This window comes from Hippocampus bargibanti, linkage group LG08 (assembly GCF_051943395.1).
Source record: "Hippocampus bargibanti isolate YZ-2025 linkage group LG08, ASM5194339v1, whole genome shotgun sequence".
In the NCBI taxonomy this organism is placed as follows: domain Eukaryota; kingdom Metazoa; phylum Chordata; class Actinopteri; order Syngnathiformes; family Syngnathidae; genus Hippocampus; species Hippocampus bargibanti.
In genome coordinates this window covers 23,984,325-24,000,211 of record NC_142741.1, presented here as the reverse complement: position 1 = coordinate 24,000,211, position 15,887 = coordinate 23,984,325, and the positions used below count along the sequence as shown (strand labels likewise).

The following is a 15,887-nucleotide window of genomic DNA, read 5'->3' as shown; positions in this document are numbered from 1 at the left end:
GGGAGTAGTCTTCTGCACCCCCCAACCTGAGAGCAGGGACCAATCATAGCAGAATCCGGCACCGCCACGTCTGGACAGTTGGGATATATATATATATATACGGCCGAAATTACCAGCACGACTTTAGTTCACTGAAGAAGCATCTTGGATAAGAAGCGAAATGTCCGACACCTTCAGAGAAGTACAGATGATGGCTGAAGAAACCTTTTCATCGATATACATTTTAGAGTTATTTTCAAGATCTTATTTGTTTTCAAATCTTTAAATGGATTCGTTCGTCCTTACCTCTCCAAGCTCATCCATAACTACACACCTTCCCAGCGCCTCAGGTCTGCTGATCAGACATTATCAGATGTGTTAAGAACTAAACAGAGGCTCAGAGGGTATTGAGCCTTTTCCGTTGCTGGCCCCACTCTCTGGAATGACCTGCCACTGAACATTCGGCTAGCCCTCGCTGCCCATCTTTAAAACCCGCCTCAAAACTCACTTGCACTCTTTGGCATTTGACTCAGCATGATTCAGAGACGATCTTAGTTTTACTGCCTGGTGCATTAAACCAGGTTTGTGACTGATTTATTTCCTGTATATGACCGTTGTCCATGTTAAGCACTTCAGCCGTTGTTAAAGCGCTATATAAATCAATATGTATTGTATTCATACCCATGAAGGAATGAATATAGCAAGGTCAAAGTCTCTGACGACTGTCAGACACATTGACATTGCATAATGTAGGTGAGGGATTGGCAAATTGATAGCAGCCTCACATAAAATAAGAAAAAGCACCAAAAATGCTGGGAACGGTGGGCATCATTGTCAATCAACATCATGGTTCTGGTTCTTCTTTGAATTTGCATTCTCTCGCTCCAGGAATGGGGGGCATGCCTGGTATGATTGGTCCCAAAGGTTCCATTGGACTTCCAGGCCCGCAAGGGTTTGAAGGAAGTCCTGGACCACCAGGCAATTATGGATACCCCGGTGATCCTGGCAATGCTGGACCACCAGGACCACAGGGTGCTGTCGGACAACCAGGTGATACCCTATCTGTGAGAGAATATGTATGAAACAGCCTTGTTCATATCTAACATATCATGTTGTCCAGGTTTAACTGGTCAAAGGGGAACAGAAGGAGATCCGGGAGCTCCGGGTTTCTTTGGATTAAAAGGATTCCCAGGAGAACCCGGTAACTATGGAGTTCTAGGAGAGAACGGCCAGCCAGGTAACGCAGGATTGCCTGGGCCTGATGGAAAACCAGGACCTCCAGGAATGAAAGGTCAGTTCCACAGATGTTCATTGCTGTGGCATACTAACCAAAATTTCCCAGACTAAATCATTTCAATGAAGCAATGCTTCTCAATTACTAGGTTACAAAGGGTCCCATGGCATGTCTGGCTTTGCCGGCGGCTCTGGTAATACAGGCGTTAAAGGAGTCAGTGGGATAAAAGGAGACTTTGGATTGCCAGGACAAATTGGCCCTAAAGGAGTGATAGGCAAAACTGGAGAAAAAGGTGCTGGACCAGTCTTTTCCAATATGTAGTCTGACCAATATTTTCAAAATGGTTGCTTTTCTTACTCTCTCATTTGCTGATTGTTTTTTTTTTTGCCAGGTGATCGTGGGTTAAGGGGCCCACCTGGCGATAAACCAGAGATCCCTGCACAAATGATAGTCGACATGAAAGGAACCAAGGGAGAACCCGGAGACCGAGGAAATCAAGGTTTCGTTGGACCAAGAGGTGAATCACAAAGTTACCACAGCCCCCCCATTAATGTTGTATTTTCATCCTTGTTTCACTTCCTGACACACACAATGGATTTCCACAGGTTCGAAGGGTCTTCCTGGAGTCCCGGGCTATGAGGGAGGTCATGGCTTTCCTGGAGAGCCCAGTCATGAAAAGGGCTTACAAGGGAATCCGGGTGCACAGGGGCTACCAGGTTTCAAAGGGATGCCAGGATATATTGGCAGTCAAGGAATTTCTGGCTTTGATGGGATGAGTGGTGAAAAGGTGACTATGAATCTTTTGTCTGTCATTTATTACATTTAAAGGACAACCGACACCATTTTTTTGTTTCCTAACTGACATCAGAAAAACGTTTTATAGCATCTAAAATACCCAAAACACACAGGCTGATATTTTTAGTGAAATGCAAAACACCAATAAAAATCCAGTTATGAATATGATTCAAATAGTTCTGAAGAGGAAAGCATAAATGTTTGCAATCGATTAAAGAAGTCCTTCCGTATCAATTCAAGCCGTCAGGACTCCAATGTAGCGTTCCAGAAAATGCACAAGATGACGCCCAAGCTCCGTTGGAAATGGGCTGATTTGTCTGCTGGGAATTTGTGTCAACTAGTATCAAATAGTAGTCTTGGTGCAACACACAATGATTCACCATCACGTTATTTATGTGTTCCTTCTAATTTCGCCATCAGCACGGATAAACACGAAGTTTTCAGACCAAACAAAGTACCCAAAATGCATTGTGTGTCGCTTTCTCGGTCAGGGGCGTTCCTGACGTGACGTCACGTCAGGAATCGTCACCAACTCGAAAACAAGACTTTCTGCTATGGAATCGTTGTAAAATACGCTCATTAGAAGTCATTTGAAATGATTTTACAAATTACGGACACAATATGTCCGGAAGGCGTCGGTTGTCCTTAAATGTTCCATTCTAACATCAATTATTGTTTGTCACGGTCCATTTGGACGTAATGTCTTGTTTGTAGGGGGTGAAAGGAAGTCCTGGTGCGTATGGTGCATCAGGAGAAAAGGGCAGAAGGGGAGTCAAAGGTATAAATTCAGAATTGAATTCAAAGTAAAACATATTAGTTGATAATAGTTCATCATCACTTGATTATTTTTGTATGATTCAAGGTGAGAGAGGTCCTCGCATTGACATTCCAGGGGTACCTGGATTTAGAGGAGAGGTTGGTTCTTCAGGAGACCCAGGTACAACTAACTGTAATTAATGCTATATCTGCTGTGGTGTCTAATGGCATTTCTGGGGATCACTATCCGGTCATTAAATGTGTTATGTCATCCAAATAGGTCAGCGAGGATTACCTGGGGTGTCTGGAGAGAGGGGACTCCCTGGGTTTGATGGCATAGAAGGGAAAAGGGGGCACCCAGGTGATGCCGGTGATGTGGGCTTTCCAGGTAGGAGGTTTACCTTCTATGAGTTTTTATTCTATTTGAGACCAAATAAGATTGCAGTGGAATTCCGTTAAATTGTTTCCAAAATGTGAAGGTTTCGATGGACAGAAAGGAACTCCTGGCAACCAAGGTTATAAGGGTTTTGATGGGAGACCAGGAAAAGATGGGCAGCCAGGTTTCCCGGGTGTTCCAGGAACAAAAGGTTAAAGGAACAGATCAATAGTTGTCAACTTTTTCGGCAGAGGTCAATTTAATTAATCACGTTCCTGTTTTATTTGCAAATGTGTGTAGGCTTCCCTGGTCTCATTGGTCTTTATGGATTAGATGGACTGAAAGGACAAAAGGGTCTCTCTGGGATCGCAGGTATTTTTGCAGAATGTTCTTCCATAATAGTTCATAGCCAGTGTTCAGATAACTGTCAAAAGCGAATTCCAATTTGAGGAAAGCCCTTGTGGGAGTTGAACATTGCGTCTGGTTGCAATATTGCTAGGTTTGGATATTGCTGGACCACCTGGCAACCCAGGAACCAAAGGAGAGAAAGGTGATGATGGCAACACCAACAACCAACCGGGTGTGCCGGGCGTTGCCGGTTCGAAAGGATTCCAAGGAGATGTTGGTAAGTTTCGTGCCACTTTGTAAATTCTTAGACGTGTTTCATCGAGCCAGTGGGCGAATGACTATAGCCATGTTGGATCTGTTCAGGTGATCAAGGTCAGCCTGGACCATCAGGAAACCGCGGGCCTGTAGGACCTGACGGGAAACCAGAACGACAAGGCCCACTTGGGGATAAGGGAATTCCTGGTTCGCAGGGATTCCAAGGTAAGGACATACTGTTTCAAGAACCAACAGCATAATTATGGCAGTGATCGTTTACTTGAATGGTACTTAAAATGCTCCCGATGGTGCTCCTGATCCACGGACCTTACAAACGTACACAAAAATTATTTTTTTCCAGGTTTCCCCGGAACCAGAGGGTTTCCTGGTATTGATGCCTCATCTGGAGAAAAGGGTATAGCCGGAACACAAGGGCTTCCCGGAGTCCCCGGTAGGAAAGGACTCAATGGAGACCAAGGTTCAGGCGGCTATAGGGGACCAAATGGAATTTCGGGGAAGAAAGGTAGAGGATGCTTACATTGCCAAAATTAGTGCGGCAGAAATCCAGATCCACCATACCCTTCATGATCTATTTCGGTCGTCTACATCGCAGTGAATTTCTAGTTTTGTGCATTCCTGACAGGTGACAAAGGAGAACAAGGCTCAATGGGGACTCCTGGTCATATTGGGGTCAAGGGAGAAAGGGGTCCATATGGTCCTAAAGGGGATGCTGGACCTCCAGGTAAAATACTAACCAATCAGAATCTGAATGAGAATCAAAATCTGATTTATTGGCCAAGTATGTCAGACACACATGTATGTATGTCGTTGTGTGTTGCACCAAGACTACTACGTGATACTAGTTGACACAAATTCCCAGCAGACAAATCAGCCCATTTCCAACGGAGCTTGGGCGCCATCCTGTGCATTTTCTGGGTGCTACATTGGAGTCCAGACGCCTCAAAATGAGACGGAAGGACTTCTTTAATCGATTGCAAACATTAATGCTTTCCTCTTCAGAACTATTTGAATCATATTCATAACTGGATGAGTAACAAGAAAGCATTTTCTCCGAATCTGCAGCCATTGTTTTGATTCTCCAGCAAGGCAAGACGTCCTGGCGTGACATCATAAACAAGGGGGCGGGACCTTCTGAAAGTCGCAATTTCTGAGGTCATTTTGAAGTAGTTTTGGGACACTTGAACTCATTTTTATTGATGTTTTGCATTTGACTAAAAATATCAGCCTGCGTGTTTTGGGTATTTTAGATGCTATAAAATGTTTTTCTGATGTCAGTAAGGAAACAAAAAAATGGTGCCGGTTGTCCTTTAAACTTGGTGTTATCTGAAATGCTGCAGGTTTACGTGGCTTGCCGGGAAGCCAGGGTTCACTTGCAGAGCAGATCGTTGTCCCAGGAGAGAGGGGCCTACCTGGACAACAGGGTATTCAGGGTCCAAGAGGCATCCAAGGGGAACCAGGACCACAGGGGCCTCCCGGGAATGCTGGTCAGTTTTTTGTTGTTTGGGCGTTTTGACAACACTGACATTTTCTGTGATGTGTTTTTCAAGAAATTATAGAAACAATTAAATTCATTAAAATATAAGCTAATAAATTTCATTGACATATATTCAAGTTGATGAGGTGGTTACGTTTCAGGTTTTATTGGGCCCATTGGACAGAAAGGCATGCCCGGAATAGGTGGAACACCGGGAACGCCTGGGTTCCGTGGAGAGGCAGGTCATCTGGGCCATGCTGGTCTGCAAGGCATGGAAGGTACGTCTGATCGGGCATTTGAGGATTCGTGGGAATAGTCCGTGATTAAGGAATTATTAAGTACAGTCATACCTCGGTTTACGAACCCCTTGGCTTACTAACTTTTGGGTTTACGAACATTAAATTTATGTAAATTTTACCTTGGCATACAAACTTTTTTCGGTATACACACGGAGCTGCCTCAATGAATGATGTGTCGTTCGCGAACGAGCCCGTTCTCCTCACAACAAAACGGCAGCCGACTGTTTTTGTCCTCTATTCCCCGCCCCCAGTCTTCGGTTAAAGCCACGTGATTGGTCAAGAACGCAGCAGTGAGGGGAGGTGGTTTAAACATTAAAGAGACAGGCAGATGACAGTGAGAGACTTTCAACTTTGATAGTTCAAAGGCAGAGTGTAGGCTGCAAGGTTAAAATATCCCATCAATCAGGCTCCACAAACAACCCGCACAAGACATTTGTACACTTGATGCAAAAAGCTATCAACCCAGCTAAACAGGACACAAATGATGAGGAACTAGATAAAATTATCACAGAGAAAGCACCTACAAGTGATAATTCCTCAAGATGGTGAAAGAAGGTTACGTTCCTCATCAAGTGTTTAATACTGAGGAAACCAGCCACTCCATGCCATCAGGCCATCAACGACCATCACAAAGGTAAATAAAATGACTTAATTACACAGTACACTTTATTTCTTTAATTATAATACCATAGCACATTTATTATACATAAAATAAGGTATATTTTGTGTAGTTTTAAGGATTAGAAAGTAGAAAATTATGTTTAATGGGGACCTGGGAACAGTTTATTCTCATTTTAATGGGTTCCTATGGGAAATTCATTTTTGGGATCCACACTTTTCGCCTTACACACTCTGTCTGGGAACCAATTAAATTCGTAAGCCAAGGTATCACTGTATGTGCAATTTTATGCAAGGAATTGGTTCTTGTTTTGTAAAAGGGTCACTTAGTTGAAAAAACGGGCAAACTACTGAAAGACATTAACGGATAGTTGAGGACAACTGAATTTATCTTTCTACTCTAGTTTTATGTTTTCACTGTCTTTTTACAATCAAGGTGGTTGTTGGCGCTTCAGGGAGCATTTGTGACAGTTTGTTGATATTTGCATTGTGTTTGCTCAAAGGTAACCGGGGTAAACCAGGTGTCCCCGGCTTACCCGGCATGCCCGGCCGCAGTGTCAGCGTGGGTTACTTGCTGGTGAAACACAGTCAGTCCGAGCAGACTCCCATGTGCCCCGTGGGCATGTCAAAGATATGGGACGGATACAGTCTTTTGTACCTGGAAGGCCAGGAAAAGGCTCACAACCAGGACCTTGGTGAGTCTGGAGAAACGGAACTCACGTCATGCTTGATGAATGTGAAATCAGAGCGTGTTATCAGTGTTTGAAATAACGTACAACTTTTACGTCGGGCGTACAACTTTCAAAACGTCTCGGCCCGGGTGGCCGACAAAAGATTTTTTTCAAATCAAACGTTTAATTCAATAAAGCAAAAGCTACAAGCAAATTGCTACAAGCCACGTGGACTCCTCTTTCTAAGCGCCTTTCAAAACTCTCAAGTACACTTTACAGTCAGGGTATGGTCCGAAGCACGAAACAGGCTTCTGATTGGCTGCCGGTGCCGAGTATGCAAATTGTCAATTTTTTTTTGCAATTGCAAATTGACTGAAAACCCACAATAAAACGTATCCTGGAACTATAAAGTGACCTTGAGAGTTCTGAAAGGCGCTTAGAAATGAAATGTATTATTCTTATCAAATTAAGCAAGGGAGCATTTGTGATGGGTACATCCTTAATTAAAAAAAATCCTTTACACTTCACAACAATGTTTTTTTTTGCGATTAGTTGTTTTATTGTGTTTCAAGTTGTGAAAAATGGGGCAGGCTACTTTATGGCCAGGCAGGCAACTTTTCAGAGTTGTCTGCCCTGGTGACCGCTAACTTTTTGTCATGAGTTTCAGACACCGGTGTTACATTTGGGTTATTCTCATTAGGTTTGGCTGGCTCCTGCCTCCCACGCTTCAGCACTATGCCCTTCCTATACTGCAACCCTGGTGACATTTGCTACTACGCCAGCCGGAATGACAAATCCTACTGGCTGTCCACCACTGCCCCACTACCCATGATGCCCGTGGAGGAAGGCGAGATCAAACCCTACATTAGCCGCTGCTCGGTTTGCGAAGCCCCGTCGGTCGCCATCGCAGTGCACAGCCAGGACATCACCATCCCGCAGTGTCCCGCTGGATGGCGCAGCCTGTGGATTGGCTACTCCTTCCTTATGGTGAATACTATGCTGATGAGATGGCATAAGTTTGATCAAAACCGCAAGCCTAAACCTAAGCTAACGGTTTATAGCCGGAACAAGAATAGCTATCCTGGCATGCATGAAATCAAAAGCATAAATATGAATTCTGTCTTAGCAGCCTGGTGATTAAGCTGTATTGTATCATCTATTAGCTGTGTAACTAGCTAGCTAGCTAGCGATCTATTAGTTATCTATTAGCTAGCTAGCTAACTTGATATATTTGAGTTATTCCCGGGTACCTAGCTAGCTATTTATTTGCTATCTATTAGCTGTCTAACTAGCTAGCTAGCTATCTATTAGTTATCTATTAGCAAGCTAGCTAACTTGATCTATTTGAGTTATTCTCGGTTGAGTGAACGCTGGCGCATGTGACTGCCGCTGCTCACCCACAGAAAAAAAAGTATCCCTTGACTGAAAAGTGACCTTGAGAGTTTTGAAAGGCGCTGATAAATGAAATGTGTTATTATTATTATTATTATTATTGTTATTATGCATAGAGGTTGAAAATACAAACAGAGGTAACATTCGACTTACAACCAGCTCAACTTACGACCACCCGTACTGAAGTCCATGACCTCCACACCCTTTTTTTTTTAACATTTTCATTCTACGCCTGGCAACGCGCTAGCAGGCCGGCAACGTGTAGGACAATTTTGGCCAGGCAGCCAGCACCTCACGCTCGCACAGCAATCGACCGCGTGATGGCACCAGAGGGTGGGGGGTTGCGTGTCATTTAGCCTCTGAGTCTCTATTCAACATTTTGAATGGATTTCGACTTACGACCGTTTCGACTTACAACCGTTTGGTCGGAAAGGAAATCTGTCGTAAGTCGGATGTTAGCTGTATACCAATTTGCCGTCACTACGTTGGGGATTTTAATTAGAATCACAGAATACAACAAATATGACAAAATCCATGTCACCACTAAATAAATGAAAAATATCTGACCTCTTTCTCGCAGCACACGGCTGCAGGAAATGAAGGCGGGGGTCAGTCGTTGTCATCGCCCGGATCGTGTCTGGAAGACTTCCGGACGTCACCGTTCATCGAGTGCAACGGCGCCAAGGGAACGTGTCATTATTTCGCCAACAAGCACAGCTTCTGGCTCACCTCCATCGATCAATCTTTCCACACCGAACCGGCATCAGAGACGCTCAAAGCGGGCCAGCTTCTGTCGCGCATCAGCCGCTGCCAAGTCTGCATGAAGAACTTGTGAAAGGAGATTCCTTGAGTTAGGCCATAAAGCTTGTATACGTAGTGACTGTTTGGTGCCTTGAGAAACAAGTATGTTGGTTCTAAATGTGTAATGGTGCTTCCTGTTTTAACTTATTTTACCTCAGGCAATCACACAGAGACTGTTTATTGCTACTATTGCACTGCATCCAACCTTATCTTTAAGCCACTAACTCTTCTTGTCCACCAGGCTTTCACTCGTATGCTTCTTGATGACTTCCGACGAGTCGTTTCCATGTCACTTACGCCTATGTTAACTGTAACTTTCATCGATGAAAAGGTTTCTTCAGCCGTCATCTGTACTTCTTTCAAGGTGTCGGGACGTTTTGCTTTTTATCCAAGATGCTTCGTCAGCGAACTAAAGTCTTTTGCTGGTAGTTTCAGCCCTATGTATATCCCAACTGTCCAGACGTGGCGGACCCTGCTATGATTGGTCCCTGCTCTCAGGTTGGGGGGAGCAGAGGATTACTCCCTGCGGCTCCATTGATTACTTCTATTCTCCTGACTGATTACTCCAATTGTCCTGCCTGAGTATGAGGTCTACGACTGGCCTGATTGCCCCGCCCTGGTCTCACCTAATCAGCATAACTAAACCTATGTTGCCTAAGCAGTCTGTCGTACAAACGATCCAAATTGATCCCACCATTACGGTTAAGGGAAGGATTTTGCTGTTTTATGAAAATTGCTTCTTTTACTCCCCTTTCAAACCATCTATTTTCTTTCGCTAAGATTTTAACCTCATTGTCGTCAAATGAGTGGTTGCTGGTTGGATAAGAAGCAAAACGTCCGACACTGTATTATCCCTGCGATGTTGATAAAGTTTTTTTTGAGAATGGCAAATAGGGTAATCAGGCCAGTCGTCAGTCAGGACAATAGAAGCAATCAGTGGCGCCGCTGTGAGTAGTCCTCTGCTTCCCCCAACCCGAGCGCAGGGACCGGTCACCCCCACGTCTGGACAGTAGGGATATATATATATATAGGGCCGAAACTACCAGTAAGACTTTAGTTCGCTGAAGAAGCATCTTGGATAAGAAGCGGAACGTCCGACACCGTCAAAGAAGTACAGATGATGGCTGAAGAAACCTTTTCATCGATGGACCACTCCTGTACGACTGAGAGCTTACACAGACGTACAGATGTAACTTTTATGGAAACCCACAGAACGCACTGATTGTATTTTCGTGGTTTAGCGTCTGCAGTACATGAACTTGAGTGCAGCAAAATTTATTTTCAGGCTCACTTTCCACTTGACAAATCGGCTAATGATTAATTCACCTGCATGGCGGAAAGAACATTAACAGCCTGGATCCAAGGTCCTCGGGTAACTAACATTGTCCTTATCAGAAGACTTTGCTGTTTTTATAAAGCAATCCGAGGATAGTGGTGACCAATTGCACGGTGATTAGTTTTCACCGGAACAAAACAACTCAAAACCTCTTATTGACGAACGTGGGCTCTTGCATTGGATTTTTTTGGGGGGGTCTTAATGGGAAGGGTACAACCCTCAATTTTTGGTCGAAAAGGTAGATTATCAGCAGTTTCGGGGATTTAGAAAAAAACGTTTTTGCATTTTTGTTGCATTTCAATGATCGTCACTTCCGGGCGGATTTTTTCTGTTTGCAAGCTAATCTAACGACCACCAAAGATCCATATTTGTTTATTTAGCAAATTTAATGCAGTGATTGAAAATGCATTCTCTTTTTTAACTTATCAGGCATTGATAGGTTACGTTTTTCTGTGTGTTAGGTCAAATCAAGCCCTCTGTATAAAACAGTCTATTTCATCCCAGTTTCAAAACACACCGGATCTTTTTTTTTTTTGCTCAAAATAACACTTAATCATTGAAATACATCATTATTCCATTATTAAAGATCAAATGTTTCTAAAAGTCGTCATGCGATTTCATTACTGATCCACAGCTAAATAAAAAGCTTTATTATTACAACACTTAAAAATTCAACATGGCTGCATGCCATTCAGTACAGAAAGTGACAAGTCACATCGAGTAACATAAAACACATCGGCGTTAATAAATGTAACAGAGAATTGGCCTGATCTGTGGAATCATTCAAAATGAAGTGTTATTCAAGGCAGTGTAATGTTCAACCGAATCAGATCAATTAGTGCAATTTACATTGATGGAAATGATTTGTCGGGTGTACTTATTGTCCGCAGGCATCCACTTTTAGTCATAGCGAAGACTGCAAAAAGTCAAAGAGATGCTGCTTCACAGCATGGAGAAGACATTCAAGGCAACAAAGGCAGATGGTTTCTTCATCAATTGGTGCCATCTTTTGTTGGGTTCTTGCTTGTTCGCTTTTTAGCAGCAGGTCGATCGGCCTCGCTTGCCCCGGCCCTTCCTGCACACTTCCAAATCCACCGTGGCAGACTGCTGGTTCTCCTTCCGCTTCCTCAACATGGCGGGGAGCACCAGGTCGAAGAGCGCTTCGAACAGAGCGTCAACGTTGTAACCAGTCTTGGCGCTGGTCTCGAAGCACATTTTCTCGGCAGGCAGGCTGGTTTTCTCGTCCGTGCCCTTGTAGCGAAGAATCCGCCCGTAGAACGCTAAAGCGTCCTCGCGGGTGACTTTCATGGGGAAGGTGACGTCGGAGGTGGACGCGAGCGGCGTGGGGCAAGCGGACATCAAGTCCGATCTATGCTCCGCAGATTCTGTTTGATTGGCGTCAGTCGTCTCTTGATAAAGATGAGCTTTGGTGTCCGTCAAGTCGGCCTTGTTGCCTACGACGGCGTAAATGCAGTCGCGGTGGGCGGTGTCCGTCAGCGACAGGAAGCGCTCTTCCAGCTCGGCCAGGCTATGCCGGTTGGTGACGTCATAAGTTAGGATGACGGCGGCGGCGCCGCGACAGTACATGGAGCCCAGGCCGTGGAACTGTTCCCGCCCTGTGGAGGAAGATTCACAGTTGGAGGCCACAGGGAAAATAAATACAGTGATACGTCGGTTTACGAACTTTACGGTTTACGAACGTTAAATTTATGAAAATTATACCTTGGCATATGAACTATTTTTCGAGATACACACGGAGGTGCCACAACGAGTGATGTGTCGTTCGCGAACGAGCCCGTTCTCCGAACAACAAAATGGCAGACGACTGTTTTTGTCCTCTAGTCTTTTTACGTTTTAAGACTCGCTCTGAATATTCAGGAAGTCTTGTTTTTGAGTTGGTGACGAGTCCGTACGTGACGTCACGAAAGGACTGCCCACTGACCGAAAAAAAAAGACATTGTAGCAGTCCTTCCATCACGTCAATGTATTTTGCTGTACATGTTTGGTCTGAGAACAATGTTGCACCCAAAAGCCGTCAGAAGAGGGCATCCAAGCTCCATATAAGGAATTTATCAGCCTGTGGAAACGGCGGTGGCCACAGGAGGTCGCCATTTTGTGCCGCTTTTTTTTGGGTGAGAGATTTTCCCCCAATGTTGCCTCAAAATGGCACAAATAAATTCTTTAAATCGATTGCAAACATGTATGCTTTCCTCTTCAGAACTATTTGAATCATATTCATAACTGGATGTGTAACAAGAAAGCATATTCTCCGAATCTGAAGCCCCGAGAGTGGCCTTTCCAGCAGTTCATGTATTTTGTTTTTCTACTTTCATCACTTTGCTGCTGTGAAATGTAATGAGACTAATAAAGGCAAATCCAATCCAATTGTTTTGATTCTCCAGCAATGCAAGACGTCTTGGCGTGACGTCACGAACTGGGGGCGGGACTTTCTGAAAATGACCAATTCGCAGCTCAATTTTTTTTTGCAGATTTTGGACACTTTAAGTCATTTTTATTGGGGTTTTGCATTTGACTAAAAATATCATACTGCGTGTTTTGGGTATTTTTGATGCTATAAAACGTTTTTCTGATGTCAGTTAAAAAATAAAAACGTGATGTCGGTTGTCCTTTAAGAGGAACAGGGCAAGATGCTTCAAAACACGCTTTTGAAACAAAAAAAAAATACACAGCTGACCAAATCAAAAAGGCAGACGGAAAAAAATAGATATAAAAAAATGCCCATAAGGACCAGCGGGTAGCTTGTTTGTTTTGAAAACGTCACACAAAAGGTTTCTTGATTAAAACGGTGCTGATCTTGCATTTCGTAAGTGACCCACTAAAGCGGATGATTAAGTCTTGGGAGAGGTCATGGAAACACAGACAGGAAGTGACTTTACTGAACTATTTCAGTCAGTCATGTGCACGCAGCGGTTCCTCGTCATGACTCACGTCACAGCGAGCACGTTCGTTCAACATCATGATGGTACATTCTTATCTTTCAGATTCGCTCGGGATACTAGCGCTGTATAAATACAAAAAGTCTACTTAAAGCAAAAGCAAGGCAAAAATGAGTGCATCCAAAAGTTAGGCTGCCAAATGAAAAACAAAGTAATGTAGTTCATTCAATACATTGAAAAAATACAAATTGTAAAGAGCAATACATTGGGGGGACTAAACGAATTCTCAAAAAAAGACTATCAACATCGCAGGGATAGTACTAGTGGGCCTCAATCGGCAGTACATATGCACCTAAAAGCTAGCAACCACTCATTTGAGGACAATGAGGTTAAAATCTTAGCGAAAGAAAATAGATGGTTTGAAAGGAGAGTAAAAGAAGCTATTTTCATAAAAGAGCAAAATCCTTCACTAAACCGCCATGGTGGGGTGAGGTTCAATTTGGATCCTTCCTACAACAGACTTATTAGGCAACATACATAGGCTTAGTTATGCTGATGAGGTGATACCAGAGCAAATGGGGCAATCAGGCCAGTCAAAGACCTCATACTCAGGCAGGACAATAGAGGTACAGGAGTAGTCCTCTGCTCCCCCCCAACCTGAGCGCAGGGACCAATCATAGCAGAGTCCGGCACCGCCACGTCTGGACAGTAGGGATATATATATATAGGGCCGAAACTACCAGCAAAAGACTTTAGTTCGCTGACGAAGCATCTTGGATAAGAAGTGAAACGTCTGACACCATCAAAGAAGTACAGATGACGGCGAAAGAAACCTTTTCATTAATTTTATTTGGTAGTTTTAGAGTTGTGTAAGCACAAATGATGTAGACATTAACTTTGGTGGCAATTAGCCTGGTTTCTAACAACATGTACATATTTCTTTGATGTTAACGCTTCAGGTACGAAAAATGCTATGAAAGTAAAAAAAAAAATCACTGTGACGATTGTTTTGATTTATCAAAGATGAAGTGGTCGTAAGTGAATTTCGGTACGATAGTGGCAGTTTTCTGACCTCAAGTGACGCGAAGCTTGCACACACGTACAATTAGCGTTTTGGGTTGTCCCCAACGTGTAAACACGGGCATTCGCACTCAATAATAATAATAATAATAATGATAATAATTTGAGAGGAGGTATTACCAGCGGTGTCCCATATGGAGACGTTGTAGGGTCCCCATTGTTTCAGGAAGAACGCTCCTCCGACGGTGCTGATGGTGTCGTTGAACTTTTTCTCCGTGTACCTGTGAAGGAGCGACGTCTTGCCCACGTTCATGTCCCCCAAAAGAACCACTTTAACGTCAGGTTTCCTCATCTTCGAAGACTCGGGCATGGTTGTGTTGGCCGCCGCTTGACCCAGCCGGAGTTACGCTACGTTACGTAAAATAATCACAACGGGCGATTTAACTCGTTGAAGTCAAGCGCGTAGCGTAAACAAACGCCATTTTTGACATGGCAAAGTCAAAAGTGGTGACTGTTAAAAGCGGCTCATCCTGAAATCTATGCTGGCACTTTTAAGTGGTTACAAACACAAGTGACGTGAAACAGGAAGACAAATTGAGGAACTGGTTCAAACGTGGCCACGCCCCCTCAGGGTCACTTTTTCAATTCGACGTCATGATATGTTGACAGTGGCTCAAAGTTATAAAACGGTCATAAAACGGACAAGTTGCGTCCATAATTTGTAAAATCACTTCAAATGACTTCTAATGGGCGCAGTTTACAAAGATTCCACGGCATATACGTAGCTATATTTTAAGACTCGCGCTGAATATTCAGGAAGTCTTGTGTTTGAGTTGATGACGATGCCTGACGTGACGTCACGTCTGGAACGCCCCTGACCGAGAAAGCGACACACAATGCATTTTGGGTTCTTTGTTTGGTCTGAAAACTTTGTGTTGATCCGTGTTGATGGCGAAATCAGAAGGAAAACTCATAAATAATGCGATGGTGAATCGTTGTGTGTTGCATCAAGACTACTATTTAATACTAGTTGACACAAATTCCCAGCAATCAAATAGGCCCATTTCCAACAGAGCTTGGGCGCCATCTTGTGCATTTTCTGGGCGCGACATTGGAATCCTGACGGCTCGAATTGATACGAAAGGACTTCTTTAATCGATTGCAAACATTTATGCTTTCCTCTTCAGAACTATTTGAATCATATTCATAACTGGATGAGTAACAAGAAAGCATCTTCTCCGAATCTGAAGCCATTGTTTTGATTCTTGAGCAAGGCAAGACGTCCTAGCGTGACGTCGCGAACAAGGGGGCGGGACCTTCTGAAACTCGCAATTTCTGAGGTCAAATTGAAGTACTTTTTAGACACTATAACTCATTTTTATTGTTTTTTTTTTTGCATTTGACAAAAATAACCTGTGTTTTGGGTATTTTAGATGCGAGAAAACGTTTTTCTGATGTCAGTTAGGAAACAAAAAAGTGACGTCGGTTGTCCTTTAAATGTTTAATTATAAAACGTTATATAGTAATTAACATTCTTCAGCATTCATGCATGTTTATGATTAGACAATTAAGGAGGCACACACACACACTAAATGGTCAAGTAATCGCGACACTG

General features: G+C 43.5%; 2 protein-coding genes across 3 annotated transcripts in view; one reads left to right on the top strand and one right to left on the bottom strand.

Moving 5' to 3' along the window:
- Positions 1–9,092, top strand: part of col4a2 (collagen, type IV, alpha 2) — a 55,566-nt gene extending 46,474 nt beyond the window's left edge. For both annotated transcript variants that reach the window (XM_089002965.1, XM_089002963.1), the window contains 19 exons: positions 868–1,029; positions 1,100–1,270; positions 1,362–1,505; positions 1,605–1,730; positions 1,819–2,000; positions 2,723–2,786; positions 2,871–2,945; positions 3,045–3,152; positions 3,244–3,351; positions 3,441–3,512; positions 3,640–3,765; positions 3,852–3,968; positions 4,105–4,266; positions 4,387–4,485; positions 5,102–5,248; positions 5,400–5,516; positions 6,659–6,850; positions 7,527–7,813; positions 8,799–9,092. In XM_089002965.1, coding sequence (XP_088859091.1) covers positions 868–1,029; positions 1,100–1,270; positions 1,362–1,505; positions 1,605–1,730; positions 1,819–2,000; positions 2,723–2,786; positions 2,871–2,945; positions 3,045–3,152; positions 3,244–3,351; positions 3,441–3,512; positions 3,640–3,765; positions 3,852–3,968; positions 4,105–4,266; positions 4,387–4,485; positions 5,102–5,248; positions 5,400–5,516; positions 6,659–6,850; positions 7,527–7,813; positions 8,799–9,053 — 2,714 coding nt within the window. In that variant the 3' untranslated portion in view covers positions 9,054–9,092. The remainder of the gene's footprint in view (positions 1–867; positions 1,030–1,099; positions 1,271–1,361; positions 1,506–1,604; positions 1,731–1,818; positions 2,001–2,722; positions 2,787–2,870; positions 2,946–3,044; positions 3,153–3,243; positions 3,352–3,440; positions 3,513–3,639; positions 3,766–3,851; positions 3,969–4,104; positions 4,267–4,386; positions 4,486–5,101; positions 5,249–5,399; positions 5,517–6,658; positions 6,851–7,526; positions 7,814–8,798) is intronic.
- Positions 9,093–10,984: 1,892 nt separating this feature from the next.
- On the bottom strand, positions 10,985–14,848 carry rab20 (RAB20, member RAS oncogene family). The gene is made up of 2 exons (XM_089002967.1): positions 14,453–14,848; positions 10,985–11,971 (listed from the first exon to the last, which is right to left on the bottom strand). The coding sequence occupies exons 1-2, from the start codon at positions 14,640–14,642 to the stop codon at positions 11,391–11,393; spliced, it is 771 nt and encodes a 256-aa protein (XP_088859093.1). The 5' UTR covers positions 14,643–14,848; the 3' UTR covers positions 10,985–11,390.
- Positions 14,849–15,887: the final 1,039 nt, after the last annotated feature.